General features: G+C 35.8%; 2 protein-coding genes across 3 annotated transcripts; one reads left to right on the forward strand and one right to left on the reverse strand.

The window, feature by feature from the left end:
* Positions 1–16: 16 nt before the first annotated feature.
* TIN1 (tunicamycin induced protein) lies at positions 17–7,725 on the forward strand. Its single transcript, XM_006852666.4, has 3 exons — positions 17–269; positions 680–1,021; positions 6,670–7,725. Exons 1-3 carry the CDS (start codon positions 156–158, stop codon positions 7,492–7,494), a joined length of 1,281 nt encoding a protein of 426 aa, XP_006852728.2. The 5' UTR covers positions 17–155; the 3' UTR covers positions 7,495–7,725.
* A 6,230-nt stretch (positions 7,726–13,955) lies between these two features.
* LOC18442452 (transcription factor bHLH25) lies at positions 13,956–19,342 on the reverse strand. 2 transcript variants are annotated; one of them, XM_006852667.4, is made up of 5 exons: positions 19,046–19,342; positions 18,483–18,553; positions 17,898–18,374; positions 15,519–15,917; positions 13,956–14,436 (listed from the first exon to the last, which is right to left on the reverse strand). In XM_006852667.4, the coding sequence occupies exons 2-5, from the start codon at positions 18,516–18,518 to the stop codon at positions 14,362–14,364; spliced, it is 987 nt and encodes a 328-aa protein (XP_006852729.2). In that variant the 5' UTR covers positions 18,519–18,553; positions 19,046–19,342; the 3' UTR covers positions 13,956–14,361. The 2 variants fall into 2 exon arrangements, with proteins under 2 accessions (XP_006852729.2, XP_020528044.1); XM_020672385.2 differs by lacking the exon at positions 19,046–19,342 and adding an exon at positions 18,689–18,972.
* Between the last annotated feature and the right edge of the window lie 1,145 nt (positions 19,343–20,487).

A 20,487-nucleotide genomic window follows, 5' to 3' on the forward strand; every position in this document is an offset into this window, starting at 1 on the left:
CTTCTGTCAAATCTTTGAGAGAGATTTTGGCGTCCCTGCAAATCCATCTCTCTCTCTCTCTCTCTCTCTCTGGAAATCCATCTCTCTCTTCGTTTCGTCCCAGAGAAAGAAAATAAATAAGGCCCGTATTTTCCCTTCTCTCTCTCTATATAGTCATGGAACTTCGACCCTGCATCTTTCTTCTACTTCTATTCTTGGTCATGGTTGTTAGGACAAAATCCATGGCTACTCCAGAAAGCCCTAATTCTTCTCCTATGAAAGTAATGGCGGTAAGTGAAATCTGATCTATTTCTTGTTTCTCTTCACTCATCTTTGAATTGAAAAATAAAAACCCTATTTTCTTTTTTTCTGTTTATCTGTTTTCTCATTGATTCATTTCTTTTATGTGCTAACGATTTTTTTGTTTCGCTTTTGTTTATGTGTTTTGTTCTTCAAATTGGAAAGTCCCTAATTTTCTTTCCTCATTGATGTATTTTCTGATTGAATTGCCTCTACGAACATCTGAGGACTATATTTTTGGGCTATGGCTTTTAAAACCCTAATTTTTTTTCAATAGAAAAACCATAATATCACTCTTCCAATTTGATTAATTCTTTTTCTGATTGATTTACCCTTATGAATTGCCGGAAGCTATGCTTCTGGGTTTGCCCAACTTATGAGTTGCAATCGTTGTTTGCAGGATCTGAAGGAAGCCATTGTTAGGGGATTAGGGTTTCAACCGGATGAATTCAAGGTATCAAGCATCGATTTCAAGGATGCCATGGTAGGACAAACGGTTGTCTATGAATTCATGGTGGAGATTGATAACAAGGTTATTCCTTTGAAGTTCTTAGAGGACACAAGGAACTGGGAATCAGTGGACCTGCCATTTTTGCGGTCTTATTCTCGTGAAGAAAGTGAGAACAGCTTGGCGACAAGCCGCAGTGGAGGATTGGGCCCTGCTAGTTTGGCTCCTTTTCAGCTCGCAGGACCCATGGAGCTTTGGATTCAAGACGGCAAGGACATGCGCCTTTCATTGCCCGTAAGACTTCCTTCTTCGTTTGCATTCTTTGGATTCTCAGATCCTGATGGTTGTTGGTTATGGCGTGTAAAACGCCTTTGGCTTCACCAGTTGCAATTCATTAATATTTTATCTGAATCTGGTGCTGATTTATTTATTTATTTATTTCCAATCACCAAATAAATCCGCTGTTCACCCTTTTTTTAACCCCTGTTTTCTCTTTAAAAAACAAATAAATCCTTTGTTTAAAAAACGAATAAATGAAAGGGATGTTTGGTGGGGAAGTCGAACCCCCTCCACGATGACCATTGGCGTGCTTACTGTTAAGAAAGAGATAGTGTCTTGTCTTCACCCATAGGGTAATATAATCCTTTGTTCTTTTGTAATATATATATATATATATATATATATATATATATATATATATATATATATATATATAGGATAATCTACACTTCACAACCCTGATTAGAGAGAGTTAGAGAGAGTTGTGAATGGTGGAATTATTAATTTTGTGGTTTTTTTTTTTTTTAAAATTTAAAAAGTTACTTTTGTGAGGCAATTTTGTAAATTTTACTACATGACAAATGGTGTTTTTGTTGGTATCAATAGTGGTAAAGTTGAAATTTTAAGTAAAAGACAATGACACTACAAATAAACTTCCAGCACACTCACTTTCAAAATGTCACTCTACTTTTGTGAAAATTTCAAATTTGCTCTTGCTTGATAGTAAAGTTACATATTTAAATACTTTTTAATAAAAAAGTAACGATTGTTTTGGTAAATACATCATTTACAACCCCTTCTAACTTGAACCTTTGTATTTGAGGGGTTGTTAACTCTAGACAAACCATATATATATATATATATATATATATATATATATATATATATATATATATATATATATATATATATATATATATATATATATTAAAAAACCATGTCAGGGCCATTTGTTTGATCCAAAGTTTATAATATACACTCTTTTCATTCTAATGAACAAGTACAAAAATGAAAAATTTAACAACACAACCTTGAAAATATTTTTTTAACCCAATTAACATAGGCTGTCCATTTTGATAGGATGCTTGGATATAGGCTTTAGAAAGATTTTTCTTTTTCAATATTTTTAGATGACTTTATTATCATTAGATGAACAATGTTAAAAAAGAAAAAAATGGTTTTGTATTTGTAAAGGCTTAGATCTTGAATTTCACCAAATGAATGGTTTAGATTTGTTGTTGGAGGGGACTCGTTTTGACCATATCTAGGGTTTAAATTAAATTTTTTTTTTTGGGATTGATTATGGAGTTGAAGAGTGTGTGTGCAAAATTTTAGGTCATACCAATTCCACAAAAATGGTTTTCTAGAAGTGTGGTTACATTATACTATGATACAACCGTTGCAATAGATAGATTCGTTGTTGGAGGGGATTCATTTTGACCATATTTAGGGTTCAAATTGAACCTTTTCTTGAGATGAAGAGAGTGTGTGCAAAATTTTCGGTCATACAAATTCCACAAACATGGTTTTCTAGAAGTGTGGTTGCATTATATTATGATACAACCATTGCATTACATCACTGCCTATATATATATATATATATATATATATATATATATATATATATATATATACATATATGTATGTACATATATACATATATATGTTTGAGAGTGGATTCTGTTAGCCCAGCGCACTGCTACAATGTCAGCCAATGCTTCAGATTCAATCTGGGTTGATTTGACGGTTACAATCTCATTTCGTATTTTAAATTTTTTTTTTTCTACGAATCAAAATCACTTGAAATTTTAAGCGTTCATTATTTTCATTAAGACGTACCTAATAAAAATATAATTTGCCAAATATAAATTGATCGAAATACTTTCGAAATGTTTAAGGGGTATTTTGGTCGATTTATATTTTGCGAATCAAGTGATTAGGACTTGTAAAAAGAAAATAAAAATTCAAACACGAAATGAGATTGTATTCAGATTCAATCTAGGCCATTGGTTGACACTGTAGCTATTAGCCCATGGGTTGACGAGACTTTTTCCCTATATATATATATATATATATATATATATATATATATATATATATATATATATATATAGAAAAAGTTTATATAAGGTTGCAACCTTAAAATGTAGAATTACATATGCACCTAAAAATCTATTGAAAAATGTTGTTTTAATGTTGAAAACCTTGCAATTGATCATCTCGACTTCGAGATGTGTAAATATAAAAGAAAGAAAGATTTTGAATCCCAGAAATAGTGCATCTTGCAACACATTATCTAGACCGTCTATTTTCAAGATTTTCATATATTTATAGATCTACTTTACTTTAACCATTTTTAGAGTTTAAAATTGTATAATTAACGATACAATCCTAAGAATTTTTTACACAAAAATTATATGTTATGATAAAATTTTGAGCTGCGCCTTAATTGGATTGTTTGAGGTGGCAACCTTATAGAACCACACAACCTAGAAAGTTTATTAATTGGGTTGTTTAAGGTTGCAACCTTATATATATATATATATATATATATATATATATATATATATATATATATATATATATATATATATATATATATATATATATATATATATATATATATATGGGCAATGATTTCATGCAACCGTTGCATAGTAATATGATGCAACAACCTTAAAGAACCATCTTATGGCTATTTGTTTGATCCAAATTTTGAAATATATTTTATTCTAATGAACAATCACAAAGATAAAAAATTGAAAGCACAACCTTGAAAGTATTTTTTTAACCGAATTAACATAGGTCGTTTATTTTGGTGAGATGCTTGGATCTAGGCTTTAGAAAGATTTTTCTTTTTCAATATTTTTAGATGACTTTATTATCATTAGATGAGCAATGTTAAAAAAGAAAAAAATGATTTGGTATTTGTAAAGGCTTAAGATCTTTAATTTCACCAAATGAATGGTCTAGATTCGTTGTTGGAGGGGACTCATTTTGACCATATCTAGGGGGGGGGGATTGATTATTGAGATGAAGAGAGTGTGTCTCCAAAATTTGTAGTCGTACAAATACCACAAACATGGTTTTCTAAAAGTGTCGTTGCATTATATTATGATACAACCGTTGCATTGGATCATTGCTCTATATATATATATATATATATATATATATATATATATATATATATATATATGGGTAAGGATTTCATGCAATAGTTGTATAGTAATATGATGCACCAATATTTAAAAATCATGTTAGGGCTGTTTGTTTGATCCAAAATTTAAAATATACAGTCTTTTCATTCCATTGAACAATCACAAAAAAGAAAAATTTGAAAATACAACCTAGAAAGTATTTTTTTAGCCCAATTAACGTAGGCCGTCCATTTTGATAAGATGCTTAGATCTGAACCTTAGAAAGACTTTTTTTCTTTCAATATTTTTAGGTGGCTTTATTATCATTAGATGAACAATGTTAAAAAAGGAAAAATTGATTTTGAGTTTATAAAGGCTAAGATCTTGAAATTCACCAAATGAATGGTCTAGATCTGTTGTTGGAGGGGACTCATTTTGACCATATCTAGGGTTCTAAATTTGGGTTGTACAAATATTACAAGCATGATTTTCTAGAAGTGTGGTTGCCTCATATTATGATACAACTGTTGCATTAGATCTCTGCTGTTGCATATTATATACATTATTTCATATATATATATATATATTTATAGGAAAACACTACAAAATGCCTATAGGTGAAGTTTTATGATACGGTCACAGATGTTTGATAGTGTTTGAATTTTAATTTTTGTTTTCTATAAATGATCATGATTTGAAATTTTGTAGGTGTGTGCGCCTTAGTGAGATATGCATATGAATAAAATATAAAACAAATAATTTGAATGATAAAAATTATATGCAAAATACCTCTATAAAGTTTCAAGGGTAATTTTGTCATTTAATTTATGTCTATTATTTTTTAAATATTTTGTTTGGTGTGACTTGGTCATATGTACACATGCCCTAAATTTTAGATAAATCTGATTCGTACAATAATTATAAAAATTCAAATACCATCAGACAACTGCGATCGTGTGATGAATTTTGGATGGTGATGAGGTGTAGAACTTCACCTACAGGCGTTTTGTAGATACTTCCGTATATGAAAACATTACAAAACACCTATAGGTGAAGTTCTATAGATGTTTTCATATATATATATATATATATATATATATATATATATATATATATATATATATATATATATGGGAAAAGATGGGATTAGTCCACTAGCTCATATGAACATGTGAGCCCAACAGCCCAGATTGAATCTGGGCCGATCTGACAATCACGGATGTATGGTAGTGCTTGAATTTTTTTTTTTCTACAAATCTAAATTATTTGAAATTTTAGGTGTGTGTTCTTCTCATCAAGGCGTACTTAATAAAAATATAAAAAAAATTATTCGCCTGAAACAAAATAACTAAAATATTTTTCAAAACTTTTCGGGGGTATTTTGGTCAATTTATTTTATGTAAAATATTTTTTTTGATATTTTTCGAAGATTCACCTATTTTTGATGAACATACGTCTAAAATTTCAAACGATTTGGATATGTAGAAAAAAAACTAAAATTCGATTTGGATTTGTAGAAAAAAAACTAAAATTCAAACACTATCGGACATCCGTGATTGCCAGATCGGTTCTAAAATCAATTTGGGACGTTGGGCTCATATGTTCAGGGTTAAAAAATTGGCACCAGGGGCCATTGAATTGATTTCTCAACCCCAAGAATCAAATTACGCACTGGTGGAAAGTGGGGCTTCTCTCAGATCCTTGTCTTCACAAGACAAGATTTCAAGTTATAAGGAAATGTGGCCTTTGACATCAGTTAATGGGTCAGACCCAAAACTCAAGGGGTTCGAGCATCTGCTCTTTGGGGTACTTGGAGAGAAGGCAAGGGAGGAAGGGGTCATTCAAGTTTGTTCCCCCGGGGACCCCCCCCCCCCCCCCCCCCCCCCCCCCCCCGGCGACCCCCCCACGATGGACCGTGAGTGTGCACACTACACACTATGCTATTCAAACTTTCTAAGAAAGATTCGGCACCTTATTATATAATTATTAAAAATGTGTGTACAGTGTACTTGGCCTAAACATACCTCGCCCATAGGGTGAGGCCGAGTCTTGAAACACAGCTTGACAGTTTTATTAGAATTCTAGTTGTCAAGAATTTGATAGAAGGATGTTGAAAAAGTGGTTCTTAACTGTGCTACGATCATTACTTTCATTATAAAAAATACAAATATAGAGTAATCCAAGAAGTTGGATTTGGATCTCTGAAATGGCTGGTTGAATTAAACTTTTTTATAGAGTGGCATAGTTTCCATAATTGGTGATAAGTTAAATACCTATGGTTTGATAATTTTATGGATTGTATATGAAATTATTTTCTGAACATCTATTCCATCCATTTGTTTTCAATCTGAGAAACACCTAAACTATTTCAAGAACATCAAAACTATTTCAAAAAGGATTCCCAGAAACTTATAAGAGGTTTTTTACCAGGAAAATACCACTGTCTTATATCTCAAACCCATGGAAAAGGAAAATCCATTTTTTTTAATTCATGCTATAGTGATTTCCATTGATTTGTTATGGCAGCACGATGTGGAAGCTGGGGTTTTGAAGAAAGTAAATTTAGCCGATGGGGCAGTCGTCACAGTGCAAGGAGCAAGAGCAGTTAGCCTAAGGCAGCCTCTCCAGTTCCCTTTACCCCTGAGTCGATCCACCACCCATAAAGGCCAGGCATCCGCCCTTCTCTCCCTAGCCAACCTCCTCAAAGAAGCCTCTCAAACCAAAGACCAACCCCTCGTCTCCTTGAGAATTGTTGGCCCAACCTCCCTTACATCGCCCTCAAGCCTCCATCCCCACACCCAATCCAAGCTCAGAGTTAAAAAATTGGCACCAGGGGCCATTGAATTGATTTCTCGACCCCAAGAATCAAATTACCCACTTGTAGAAAGTGGGGCCTCTCTCGGATCCTTGTCTTCACAAGACAAGATTTCAAGTTATAAGGAAATGTGGCCTTTGACATCAGTTAATGGGTCGGACCCAAAACTCAAAGGGTTCGAGCATCTGCTCTTTGGGGTGCTTGGAGAGAAGGCAAGGGAGGAAGGGTCATTCAAGTTGCTGGAGGCCAAGGCTTCAGCTGAGACCTTTGTTAAGGTAGGGTTGAAGATGGAGAAGGCTTTGGGAGAGGGGGAGGAGATTGGGTTCTTACCAGAGTGGAGGACCAAGCCTTCTTCACTGAAGCTTGAATTTGAAGTGTTGGCTAGGTTAGAAGGAGAGAGCATTGTTCCCGAAAGGGTTACGCCTGTGCAGCCAGTTCTGCTCGAGGATACTGTTGCTTCATGGGTTAGAATTGGGAATGTCAGCATGTCAAAGCTGCCTATAATCCACCCACCATCCAGCCCCTTCACTTTGTGAGGTTTTAATGGGTTTTGCAGGAAGAGAGTATCTAGCCCTTTCACTTTGTCGGATTTTAATGGGTTCTGCAGGAAGAGAGTGGGAAAGAAAAGGAGTCTTTTTGTATCAGAAGGGAAATTGTACAGATGGAGTAACGATGTATGATAAATGGAATAACAAGGTAAGAATGAATCTTTGTATTGCTTATTTTGTATACAAAAATGAAATATAGAAAATGCTGCATTAAGCCTATGTCTCAGGAGAAGATGTTCCTATTCTGTAACTGTTCCTCTCATACAACTCTTGACAGCCTTCTACCGTTGGATTTTTCCTTTATTATTTGTAGGAAATTTTACTTTCTGGTTATGGAAAGAAAAATATTGACATGGTACCTAATAAACCAAAAGCAAGGTGGTGATTTCATTTTCCGGATCTTATGTTAAGATCCGGATTATGCATTGTCTGAAAACATGAATGCAATAGCGAAGTACCAATGATTAATTTTTTAAATATAGGAAAATTATCAGAAATATATCTTAATTTTGGTATCTACTTAAAAAAACTTATACTTTAAAAAACCTCATCTATATTATCTTTTTTGCTTTTAGGATTTTTTTTTTATGGTAGTCGTATTACCGTGAAGGCAGCACGGTATAACAAGTGATTGAGGCATCATTGCACTTAAAATGTTGTAATTAACTTTAGATATATCACGGTACACAAAGTGCCATGATAAATTATATCTACCTGTTAATGGTCTTTACATTACGAGATCTATCCAACCAACTTAAAGTCATGTTTTTGCATAGCTTATTAGGAGATTCATTGATGTGGTATTAAAAATTTATGAAGGATAACTTTCAAGCGACTCTTGACGAAATGTTTAGGCAATTTTCGTTTGCTACTATGGGATAAGGTCGATACACATTATCTTTGGTGAGCTAACATCCGTCAAACAAAGCTGGGCTAGTCTCCCGTTGATTTTAGAATAAAATTCAAAGAGGTTGCTATACATGTCATTAGAGTTTTTCATGAAGCGATAAAAGTCAGCATAGCATTGGAAAACATGACTTTAAAGTATGGCTCATTCTTGGCAATACCTTACTCGCTTTATGCTATGCTTGAGAGACTCTCATGATATAAGCGAGCCAAGAAGATTGAAGCTAGAGTGTTTAACAACCCAATCATAGCTGATCCTCCACAAGAAAGAGATGGGAATGGGGATTCACTCTTGAAGAACCCTCTCAAGAAGGAGATGATGATGCGGTTTTAGTTAATGAGGAGGTAAACTTGATAGAGAAAAATGATCTTTCTACAACCAATCACAAGAAGAGACAAAAACTTACTCAATCACATGGGGGATGCAAACTTCCATACCAAGGGAATTCACTCCCATAGACGAGCCAATGACCGATGTTCTCAAGAAGCAGCTCAAGGTAAACCTCGTGGAATTGCCTTAAGTCAGAATTCCTCCACTTTACATTAGAGATACATTTAATGGTGCGAGTGACATCAAAACTATGCCCACGACATTGAGGAATGTCGAGCTTTCATGCATAGAGTTCAATATCTCATTAATAATGGCACAATATGCTTCCTAAAAAGAGATGTTGATAATGACGGAGAACAAACACCTTCAGATACCTCGATAACAAAGGTCAACGTTGATTTAATTAACTTAAGCAAATCAGAAACTATGCTTAATCCAGGAGAACATCTACAATGGCCTTGGAGCACTAGGAAATTCATCAGATGAAGGACAACATGAGCATATTTCTGACTTAGAACTCTGTGGAAAAGGATCCCAAAAACCACAATAATGACGATAACTCTAGCCCAAATCCTGTAGACCAGGAGAAAATGGAAGAGCAAATCGACTCTTATAATTTCAATTACAGTTGAAAATGCATGTCCGCAAAGTTGTCCTAATCATCGACAATTGAACCGAGGCAGATGACCCCTTTAACTAGTTCTTCTAAGTGATTGCGATAGAAGATGACCCAAACATGTAGGATGATGAATTAAACTCACAAGGGATCTAAGATGAACCCGAGCATAAGCTCCACCAAGGCTAAAAACCTAGTGATTCCTAGAATCAAGGCGACAAGGGTGGTTCGAGGATAATTATTCCAGATGAAACAAAAGAACATATTTTTGAAGAAAACTTATCACCCGAGAACCAAAACCACTAAGGAAAGATGACCTTCTAAGAGTTCTAAAGAGACCTCTCTAACCAGCTTCACAAGATTTCTTGGATGATTCACCCATTCGGGACGAAGAGCTAGATATTGCAAATCAAACCATATTACCTCCTCAAGAGTGAGGGTCTCTAGAAGTTGTTAACGACAGGGGTACAAACCCAATTATTGGAGCACCCCTAGATCAAGAGACTTCATTTAATGAAGAACAAGCCACTGTTAATGCGCAAGACTTTGCAAGGGTAGTCCCATCAAATCACTCAATGGGGGTGCCCTCATCAGATATTGGAAATATAGCAAGGGCAGTTGATGAAATTGAGCTCCTATTTATTAACTCCCAACCTGCCGTAAGGCCATCCAATGCTAATCTAGTCACTTTTTTTGTGCGAGAATATCACTTGGATTCAAGTACTGAGAACGAGCCTACTACAAAAATTTTAAATGAAAAAGACAATCGGACCTTTTCAATAGCCAATTGGGGCCTTCATGCCTCATACTCCAAGAGGCATTAACGCGCAATGAAAAACAAAATCATCCCACTTACGATGACAACTTACGATGACAACTTAATGAGCTTAGGCAAAAGATTGAGAAACTAGGAAACTGAGGGTGATCCTAAATTCAAAAATCAAGGTTTAAGTGGGACATTTTAATGGAAAAGTTCAATGGGAATTCGACAACCACTGTCAAAGATATTAAATACCAATCTTGGGGCGAGGGAAATCCAAGGGTAAACAAAATATGAATCTCCCTGCCACTTAGAGAATAAAAGAATGGTTGAGTCCTTATCTAGTTCTAGAGCGAAGTATCACAAAAAAATGAAAAAAAGAGCACCACAAACACTTCTTATTGTCCTCCTCCTTTGTCATTTTCTTCTTCTTCTTTCTCTTAAAAAGAAAAAGGAAGGGGAGAGAAAAGAAAAACAGAAGAAAAGAAATAGAAAAGAAAAAAAAGAAAGCAAAGAACAAAATTGAAAAAGGAATAAATAAAAAAAATAAAAATCTGTAGGGTTGAAAATCTGAAAAGAACCCAGAGTGTTGAAAAAAAAGCCACGGGGCTGAACATCGGAATGGGCCCCAGGGTGATGGAATAAAAGAAGTTTCTTTTCCATCTCTTCTCTCATATATTTTCTCGCTAATCATTTTCTATTTTATCTTGTTAAGTTAGAATGGTGCCAAAGGCGAAGTCAATGAGGATCAACCAGATGAATTACAGTTAAGGACCTCGATCATTTGGACTTCAAAGGATAGGTGGTGGAGGAGGGAAATTGAAAATCCAAGGAGATTCCGAGCATTCAGGGGTAATATCTTGTATTATCCAAGAATCTGGTTTGCTCGAAAACATTCGAGAGCTTTCCTTTGAATTGAAATACAAGAGCGGCAATTGGAAGATGAAAGAATACTTGATGATTCATCGTACTGAAGATCCTAGCAAGGACTCAGCAAGCTCATATAGGGTCCACTAAATGTGTCACAAGTGTTTAAACTGTAAGACCCACATATTTTTTAGAATTCTTGAATATTTCTTTTCAAAACCTTTCGTTTTAAGTACTTCTCTATACTCTTTTTTAGAAAATGCTGCTTGGGGCACAAGCCTAATTGCTAACTAGCTTCAATAGAAAAATCATTTCAGAAAATAGTAATAAATTTTTTTTTTCTATCCCCGTTCGACATAAAATGGTCGAGTGTTTTAAAAAAGCGTCTGCCACCACATGACGTTAAACTGTTCGGTTCATTACGTCCATCATTGCATGACGTTCTACTTAAAGGGTTCCATGATTGCATGAGCTAAAACTGCTAACTAAAATTTTTTTTTTAAAATTATGTAATTGGTGTTTTTGAAAATCTTAAATTTTTTTTAATCGCACCCCCGTCCAAGCTCCTAGCTTTGTTTTGAAAAAAAATCTCTATATATTATAATTTTTAAAAAACATTTTCTAAAACAAGGGAGCAGGACGCTCGTAAATGATGCTATCACGTTGCTGCCTCATCTATTCTATTCGGAATCTACCAAAGAAATCTTTTAGGCAAACTTTCCCAGCAAGTAAAGCCTATTTAATCCCTAGAAAACCTTGGAGGAAACTCAAGGAGAAATGATAAGTTTACAAATAGGAAATGCAAGTTCATAACCCCTGAAGTTAAAATAATCCAGCTCGAAGTTCGGACTGGCAAAAATCTCTGGAACTACTCATGCCGAAAAGCCCTAGAATAAAAATACTATAGGTGGGTGAACGGGGAAGCACAATATCTTGGGTGGAAAAGCTAGTGCGCCCTCTGACCACGTGATATTAGGAAATATAAAAAATATTGCAGTGTCTAATTCTTTGCCACTTACATGTTCCTCAAAGGACATGGGATTCCAAAGAGGCGCACCGTATACATCCAATTTTGAATTTGGTAAATTTCTATTATTTTTGACCTTAGAAACATTTTGAAAACCCTTAGGACCACACTATCCTAGAGTACCTTAAATCATATGACACAATGTTCCATAGTCCTCATTTCATGATCCATTATCCCTTTAAACCCTCATTTAAATTTGAAAATAATATAAATACGAGATAGAGATCGCATTTAAATTCGACAATGAGATAATAAACGGCCAAAAACACATGAGGGATAACAATCATAAAAATACCGCGATTTTGGCAATCTTTGACCAAAACAACATGATTCTTGTTGTTTGAGCAAACTTGACAAAACGTCACGTATTGTGTCATCTAGGCCATTTGGTGCTAGTGTTTTTGTGTCTAGTCAACATTGAGCCTAGACAACACAGTACGTGTTGTCTAGACCTTGATGATCCAGACGACACGTGGTATTGTCTAGGCCATTTGGTGCCAGTCTATTGTGTCTGGTCGACACTGAGCTTGGACGACACATATTGTGTCATCTTGGCCATTTAGTGCCAGTCTATTCTGTTTGGTCGACATTGAGCTTGGACGACACAAATTGTGTCATCTGGGCCATTTGGTGCCAGTCTATTGTCTGGTTGAAATTGAGCTTGGACGATAGTACATGTCGTCTGGACCTTGATAATACAAACGACACATATGGTGTCGTCATAGCCATTTGGTGCCAATCTTTTTTGTCTGGTCGACACTGAGCCTAGACGACATAGTATGTGTCACTTGGACAATGGTAACCCAGATGACACATATTGTGTCATCTGGGCCATTTGGTGCCAGTCTATTTTGTCTGGTTGACATTGAGCCTAGCAGACACAGTACGTTTCGTCTGAACTCCGATGACCCAAATGACACGTCTCGTGTCATCTATTATGTTGACCGCCAAAATTTCAAATTTTGAGTTCAACCAACTGGATAAGCATTGCGAACCACTTTCCAACCACTCAGAGGTCTATAAAAAGACCTTCTTGAGTGTTGGTCACTAAAAGTCACTTAGGCTTCCACTTAGTTTAGGCATTAATGAGTGAAGTGAGATACTTAGAGCTTTTAGGAGAGTTTCAGCCTCCAAATATTAGAACCAGGAAAATCCTAACGTAGAAATCTAAGAAAACCAATTCAACTATGCTAGGGCTTGGTCAATCCTGAAGAGAAAGAAAGGGGACAACGGGGTCTGCGGTCCTGATACGGGCGAAACTCCAAATTTTTAAATAGTGTGGTGGATGCAATTGCTAAAAGGCGGGAGTCGGACGTTTTCATTTGCTTATCTCTAAAGGTGTTTTGTAATTTGTTCTCTTGCTTTTTCTATATATTTATGAACATCATTTATTAATGAAGATCATGTGTTTCTTTTCAAAAGAAATTATTCAAGGCAAAAAAATCTAAGATTATCCTCCCTTCCATTTTATAATATTTATTCTTGATGAAAAACTTACCTTTATCTGCGAATCTAAACCAAACCAAAACAAAATTTTATTTTATTCAACGAAAAGGCTTTTGGGGTACAGAGAAAGATTTAATAGATTGGATTTTATTAAACATATTTAGGCATGTGTTTGGGGAAAACCCATCTCTAATTATGATACATTGACCCCCTCAAAATGGAAATTCATCTTACTCTAAATCAAATCTAATGCTAAATGATGATATGCATTTTCTATTGAATACATTACCATCTTGGGATTTTGGAGTTGGATGTAGAATCTTTTAGCCCGCAACATGGTGCATCAAGAATATGACCTCAAAGATTTGAGGAAAACAAAAGATTTCACATGGTAATGTAAGGTAAAAAAATCAAATATTCGTGGATCTAAATGTAACTAGGTGAAAACCAATGTAAAACGAAAGAGAGAGAGGGAGAGAGAGAGAGAGAACCAAAATTAAAGAGACACAATTCATTCCAAAAGGCCTGATATAATCAAGGCCAAAAACCAAACTCAAAAAGCAAGGCCAGTCCAGCAAAAACCACCATCTAAAACAACAACAAAGGGGGAGTGACAAATCAAAAGGGTCTCGAAAACTCTAACCCTAAAAAAGCCCCTGAATGAAGCTGCAGGTTTCCATCTCAAAAAGAGATTGAAACACGGCCTATTAGAGCCATGCAAAAAAGGAGGTTCCCCATGAAATGAAAAAAACCTCACAGCAAACACAAGGTTGAAAGACAAGGGAACGCCACAGAAGGCCTTGCTTTAGAGACACAAAACAGAGAGGAAACGTCATAGACTGTAGTAACTAACTCAGGGGATTCAACCACCTTTATTTCCCTTATTTTTGAAGCTATAACCCTCACATTGGCTCATTCAAAGCCAAACGCAAGGCTTTCACCAGGTCCTTGGCTGTCATGGAGTACTCCTCCTCCATCTGGAATCCAGCATAAGAATTAGAGTTAGTCACAGTGTAGGAAAGTACAACTCCGCCCCAAAACCCGGCCGGGCTGAGTAACTTGGGTCAAGTCCAAGTAACGCAGCCCAAGTTGGGTCTTGGCTAGGGCAAAAAGTGTTAAAAAAATATATCAAAAAATATGAAAAAAATTTATAGCAAAATTAAACAAAACACATTTAAAAAGTAGTGAAAAACGGATTTTGAAAATAACACTAATATTTGATGGAGGTATTTTAGAAATAATCCAAAAAGGGAAAACGTAAAAATAAGTATTCATGGCCAAAACACTTCCTTATCTTTACCAAAATGATGATGAACATGGATTTTTATAATTTTATTTTTTATTTTTTTTAAGATCCTAAGCTTGACCACTAAACTCAGAATACTCGGGCTCGCTAGGGTGGCAAGCCCGAGTGACAGGTGTGTCCGGGTTGGCTGGCCCAAGCAGTCGACCACGTCTATTGCCAAAACAATCACAACATAAAGGGAAAATCTAGAGTTTGTCCAACCTTAAGCTCTGGGGTAAATGTGCCTTTTTCTAGAACTCCATTGTATTCATTTCTAAGTATAAATGTACTATACAGAGAGAAAAAAGAGAGTCAATGACCAATGTTGTAGCTAAGGTACAGTGTACTTCAGCCACACCCCCACTCTCAATATGGTTATTCAATTATATGGCCAAAAAGAGAGAAAGATAACTATGAGTTGATGATATTTAGGGTAAAAAAAAAGTACCCTTATAATGTATAGGTTAAAAGATGAGTAAAACCCTTTATAAAAACGAGGTATCCCTTTGACCTAAGGCATGCATTCATGTATTATGTAAACTATGAATAATGCATTAACAAGAATATTAGCTCATGCATTCATGTATTATGCAAACTATGAATAATGCATTAACAAGAATACATCCCCATGAATTCTTCAACCTATTTTATTCCTAGGTATAATTCCTTAATGCATTATGCAAAAGGTCAGTATCTAACAAGATCTCCATGGCATATTGCCACTTCTATATCATTAAAAACCTCAAAGGAGATGTGGAAAGAAAGAAAACATACCTGTGCGACCAAAGTAAGGTCTAGGGCACAGGAGGCAAAGGACATGAAACTTGCATTGAGAACATATAGGTGGAACTTCTCGACCTCAGCGATGGCTTTAGCTAAGATACCCTTACGCTTCTCGCAATGGATCCTGATGAGCACACTCTTGTCTGCAACTCTTGCCTCGATTTCAGGCAATGAAACTCCATTGCCGGAATTATCGTCTTCAGATAAAGATGAGGAAGATGAAGTGGAGGAGGAAGAGGAAGAGGAGTCATCTAAGTAAACATGGGACTTGTTTACTAGTACTGCAGACTCAACTGTCTTCTTTGCGGTCTCTTCCTCCAGGTTCTTCACTCTCTCTTGTAATTGTGTCACGTATTTGATGGCATCTCCTAAGACTGAGGCCTTGTCCATCTGATATTTTCATTTGATTTAAGGAAATTGGGTTAGTTTAGAATTTAAATTTTGACAAAAGTAAAAAATAATTAAGGGCACATTTGTTGAGAAAGTTCTTATCGGTGGACTAATGCTTTTCCATGTTTGTTTCTCGGAATGCAAAGTTATTGTGGCAGACAAGAAAGCGTCTTCTCAGCCTTTTAACATTAAAATGTGAGAAAGCAGCTTTCCATCTATTTAGCTGTGAAAGCAAGTGATGGGAAAGTCCTGCAGGGGAATAATGGCTTCCTTGCGCTCCCAAGAAGTGCTTTCACAAATGTGCCCCGGAGTCCTTGTCAGGCCAAAAACAAATGCGGTCAAAGTAAAAGAAAAATCAAGAAAAAAGAGGGCTTGGCCGAGCTGAATTGGGCTGGCACTGGTCCTAGCCCGATCCTCAGGCTAGGGTTTGTGGCCTAGTCCCTACTTTTTTAAGGCCGGGCAGCATAGCCTATTGCCAAGCCTAGTGAGAAATTGTTTATAAATTAGAGTTTGAGAGAAAAACGAAATTTGATAATAAATAATGGGAAAGGTTTCTATGCTTTTCCTACAACATAGAACAGCATAGAAGTTTTATCATCCCCCTACCATCCAGCCGTCCAATTTTGATCAAGAGAGCCACTCACCGTTTGATCTTGATCCGACATGTCAAAGTATTTTATTTTTAGTGTTTTTTATACAAATTGTATAAATATGAAATTTGGTATGTACCATCTTCGCATTGGGGCACATCTATAAAAATATTAAAAGTAATTTTTTGATAAAATATAATAACCAAAATACTTATTGAAAATATTTTTTTATATTTTTCGCCAGTGAGAGTTTAATAGATGAATGGTCACCCAAAATTTGGTGTCAAAATAATTTATAGAAAAAATAATTTAAAATAAAATAGTATAAAGACGAGACATTTTGATTGGGACAATCTTAAGCCTCCATTCAGAATAGAGGTTTGGATAAGAGGGAAGATATAACTTAAGTTTGGATAAGAGGGAGGATATAACTTGTATGGTGTAAGGGAAGGATAAACGGCTTCCCTATAAATATTAATAAGAAAAGGTAAAAATCTTTTGTTTTATTTTAATTACAACATAACCATCCCTTAACCACGTGCTTTAATTGGGTGAAATTGAAATTTGATTTTTTTTTGGGTTAGTGAAAATGAGGGTTTGAAAACCCACAAAAGTCCATTTCAATTTTCAAAGATCCTTGTCACTATTCTTTTTAAACTTTTAAAGCAACCCTTCCGAATTTTTTTTTATTTTTTCCACTCCGCGTTTGTTGGGAAAATTTGCTCTCTATTTAAGAGAAGGCCAGGTGTCTCTGGATGACATTGGATCTTGGAAATACAGCTCATAAAAGACAAATGCGTAATAGTACCAAATCCCTTTTTTAATAATTAATAGTATCCCTAGCCTTCGGTCAACTTCCCACACAAAATTCAAGAATAATGTGGCAGTTGGTCGGTCATGGGCCGGGCCCTAGTCGACATGGGCTGGCCCTGGCTAGGACCTAGCCCTTTTAGGTTTGACCCAAGCTTGGACTTAGCCCAATTAGGTTTGGGACGAGCAAAAAAAAAAAAATAATAAAAAATAGGTCTGGACTGACCAAAAAAATTGGAAAAATAAAAAAATTATAAAATTAAAAAATTATAAAAAAAGGTTCAACTGCACATAACCTGGCGCATTGGTCCTGAACCAGCCTTGGGCACCTAGTTGGCTCATGCCCTGAAATGCCAGCCCTATGCAGCAAGCCAGCCCTTGGCACATAGTTTGTGGCCCATGTCATACTTATAGTTTGTGGCCCATGTCATACTTAAATGTCAGCCCTCGATACACGGTTTGTGGCCCATGCTCTACTTTTTTAACGCTGGTTTGGACCGTATTACCAGGCCCATTGCGGCCCTATTCACGAAGGTCTTAACCGTAATTTCCTGGGAAAACAAGGGGCAAACCGTCATACCTTTTTCAGGCCAGGAACAATGGCTGAAAGGGCAATGAACCTCTGGCTCAGCTTCTCTCTCCTCTTCCTCTCTGCAATTATGTGATCTTGAGTGTGAGATGACGACTTAGCCGTTGGATTCTGAGATACGCGGTTCCCATTGAGTGTAGAAGACATGGTTTCTCCATTAAATGAAGGAGTTTTAGGGGAGTTTGAGTCTTTTATTTCATTTTTTGGCTTCAAGGTTATGAAACTTGAGTTATGGTTGCTGTTGATTTGTGGGTCTTGAGAGTAGAAAGAGAGAAAGGAATTGGAACCAAAATTGCACCGCTTTGTGGGTCTTTGATCGTGGAAGAAGGGAGTGTTATTGTTGTTGATGTAAGAATATGGATCAGAGTGGTGAAGGTCCTGAGAGAGAGCGGCGCCGATGTGCTCCATGGTAAGGTCGTCAAGGCAGCTCGTTTCGTAGTCCTGAACGATGGAGGCGTCCTCCATTGCCTGAAAATTTATGGCAACTTGAGAGAGAGAGAGAGAGAGAGGGAGAGAGAGAGAATTCTATTGTTGAGCAAGTAGAGAAGCTATAGTTAATGGTAAATGGGTATATACATGTGAGGAGAACCATTTGGCTGTAGAGATTTCCATTGAAATTAAGCTCTTTCTCTCTCTCCTTCTAGAACCTGGTTCACGAAAACTCATTCAGATTAGTTGGAAAAAATTGCAGAGAGCAACTCCTAAATGATTCCATGGATGATATATATATCCATGGAAATGAAAACAGCAAAATTTTTCTGCTCTGTCTCTCTAGTGTGGACCTGAAAGTAACCCAGTCATTGGATTGTTTGAATGAAAATTTAAGGCATATAGAATTCACATGCTTCTATGGTATTCTTTCAGATCCAGAAAAAATAACATCAAAATCACCCATTTCTATAACATATTTTCAAATGCATCAGTGGATACTTTCAAGCTTCAAAATCCATAAAATGCAAAGACAAAAATAGGTAGAGAAAACCCTGAAAAATGACTTCAGAGCTCATGGGTTCACAAAATTTCAATGCCTATGAATGAATTCCCTGAAGAAAATGCACAAACCACTGAAGAAGAGCACATGAGAAGTACATAATAAAAAAACTTCATAAAGAGGAAGAAATTTGTGAGAGATGTAGTACCTTTGAGAGTAACAAGGCCTTTTCTCAAATGGAACACAAATCCCCTCTTTATCCTTTCTACTTGAAAGCAAAAAGCAAAACCAGGACCACTATTTTATTCGCAACTCAAAACTCCAACAGTGTGAATGCGCACATGCACCACCCTCTCCCTTTCCCTCTCTTCTCTCTCTCTCTTTCCCTCTCTCTTTCTCTCTCTTCTCTCTTCGCTCTTTTTCCCTCTCTCTCTCTCTTCTCTCTCGCTCTTTTTCCCTCTCTCTCTCTCTCTAACCCAACGCCCCAGGATGAACTGTTGAGATTGAGGCTTAGAACTGGACCCCCTTTTATCCCTTCTAGAAGCCGCTTTCCCTTCACACGTCTTAGTTACGTAATGAGCTCTAGTGATATAAACTTTGGGGGCATATACTGTACTCCCGCTGGTGCACTGTTGCCCATGTACTCCCTTTGTCAAAATACCTAGCCAAGTTGCTTTTTTTTCTTTTTTTTTTTGGTTTAACATTTTGGGAAATCCACAAAAATGATCAGATCATTATTTTTTAAATTTTTTTGAATTTTGAGTTTTATGATACTTAGCGAGCCTTTCAAAGAAGGGTGTGGTTTGTGTAGATCCTAGGCTCTAAACATTCAAATTAGAACCTACCTTCAAATAGTGTCGAGAAATATTATTTCACTATTATAAATCTTTATGATAGCCTTAAAATATATTTTCATAATGATTTATAAAGTTCAAAGCTTAAAAAATAATGTAGATCGACAGATCTATGAAAACTTGAAAATCTTGAAAATTGATGATATAAAAATGCGTTACAAGATACACTATTTCCAAAACTTTAAATCTATTTTTTCTCATGTCCATGCATCTTGATGTCGAGATGATCAATTTGAAGATATTTGAACAACAAAACAACTCGATATAGGTTCAAATTTGATTGTTTAGAGCCTCGGCTCTATATAAACTTTTCCCTTCAAAAAATTGGATGTACTTTCGAGGCATTGGTTTGTTTCTAGTATATAGAGAGTTTATTTGGATTTTGTTTTTTAAGATTATTAAATGCGTTGTAGAAATTACATCCCCAACATTGACACTTAAACGGTGTCCCCAGCATGTATTTTGCCCAAAAGAGTAAATGAATAATCTACTCCCGAGAGAGTAGGATATTTTTTGGGATAAAATATTTGAAGAAATGTTTAATAATTGGTGAGGACATTTGGGATGGGCTCAATCCAACTAAATTATTTAAATTTTGATTTTTTTTAGTAGAGATAGAAAATGATTGATGATGATGACGTTGATCCATACGCTGTGTAGGGAGGCCAGCAAGGGCATTGAAGAAATAAATAATTAGGGAGTAGACTTTTAGGTCCAGGATTCCTGGCGATGTTAGCGATTGGCTATATAATCTCTCTTTTTATCTCTTATTAATTCCCTCAATTTGGTGTCGTGA

The sequence above is a fragment of the Amborella trichopoda genome, chromosome 13 (genome assembly GCF_054954075.1).
Source record: "Amborella trichopoda isolate Santa Cruz 75 chromosome 13, AtrichopodaSantaCruz75HAP2 v2.0, whole genome shotgun sequence".
Taxonomy (NCBI): Eukaryota; Viridiplantae; Streptophyta; class Magnoliopsida; order Amborellales; family Amborellaceae; genus Amborella; species Amborella trichopoda.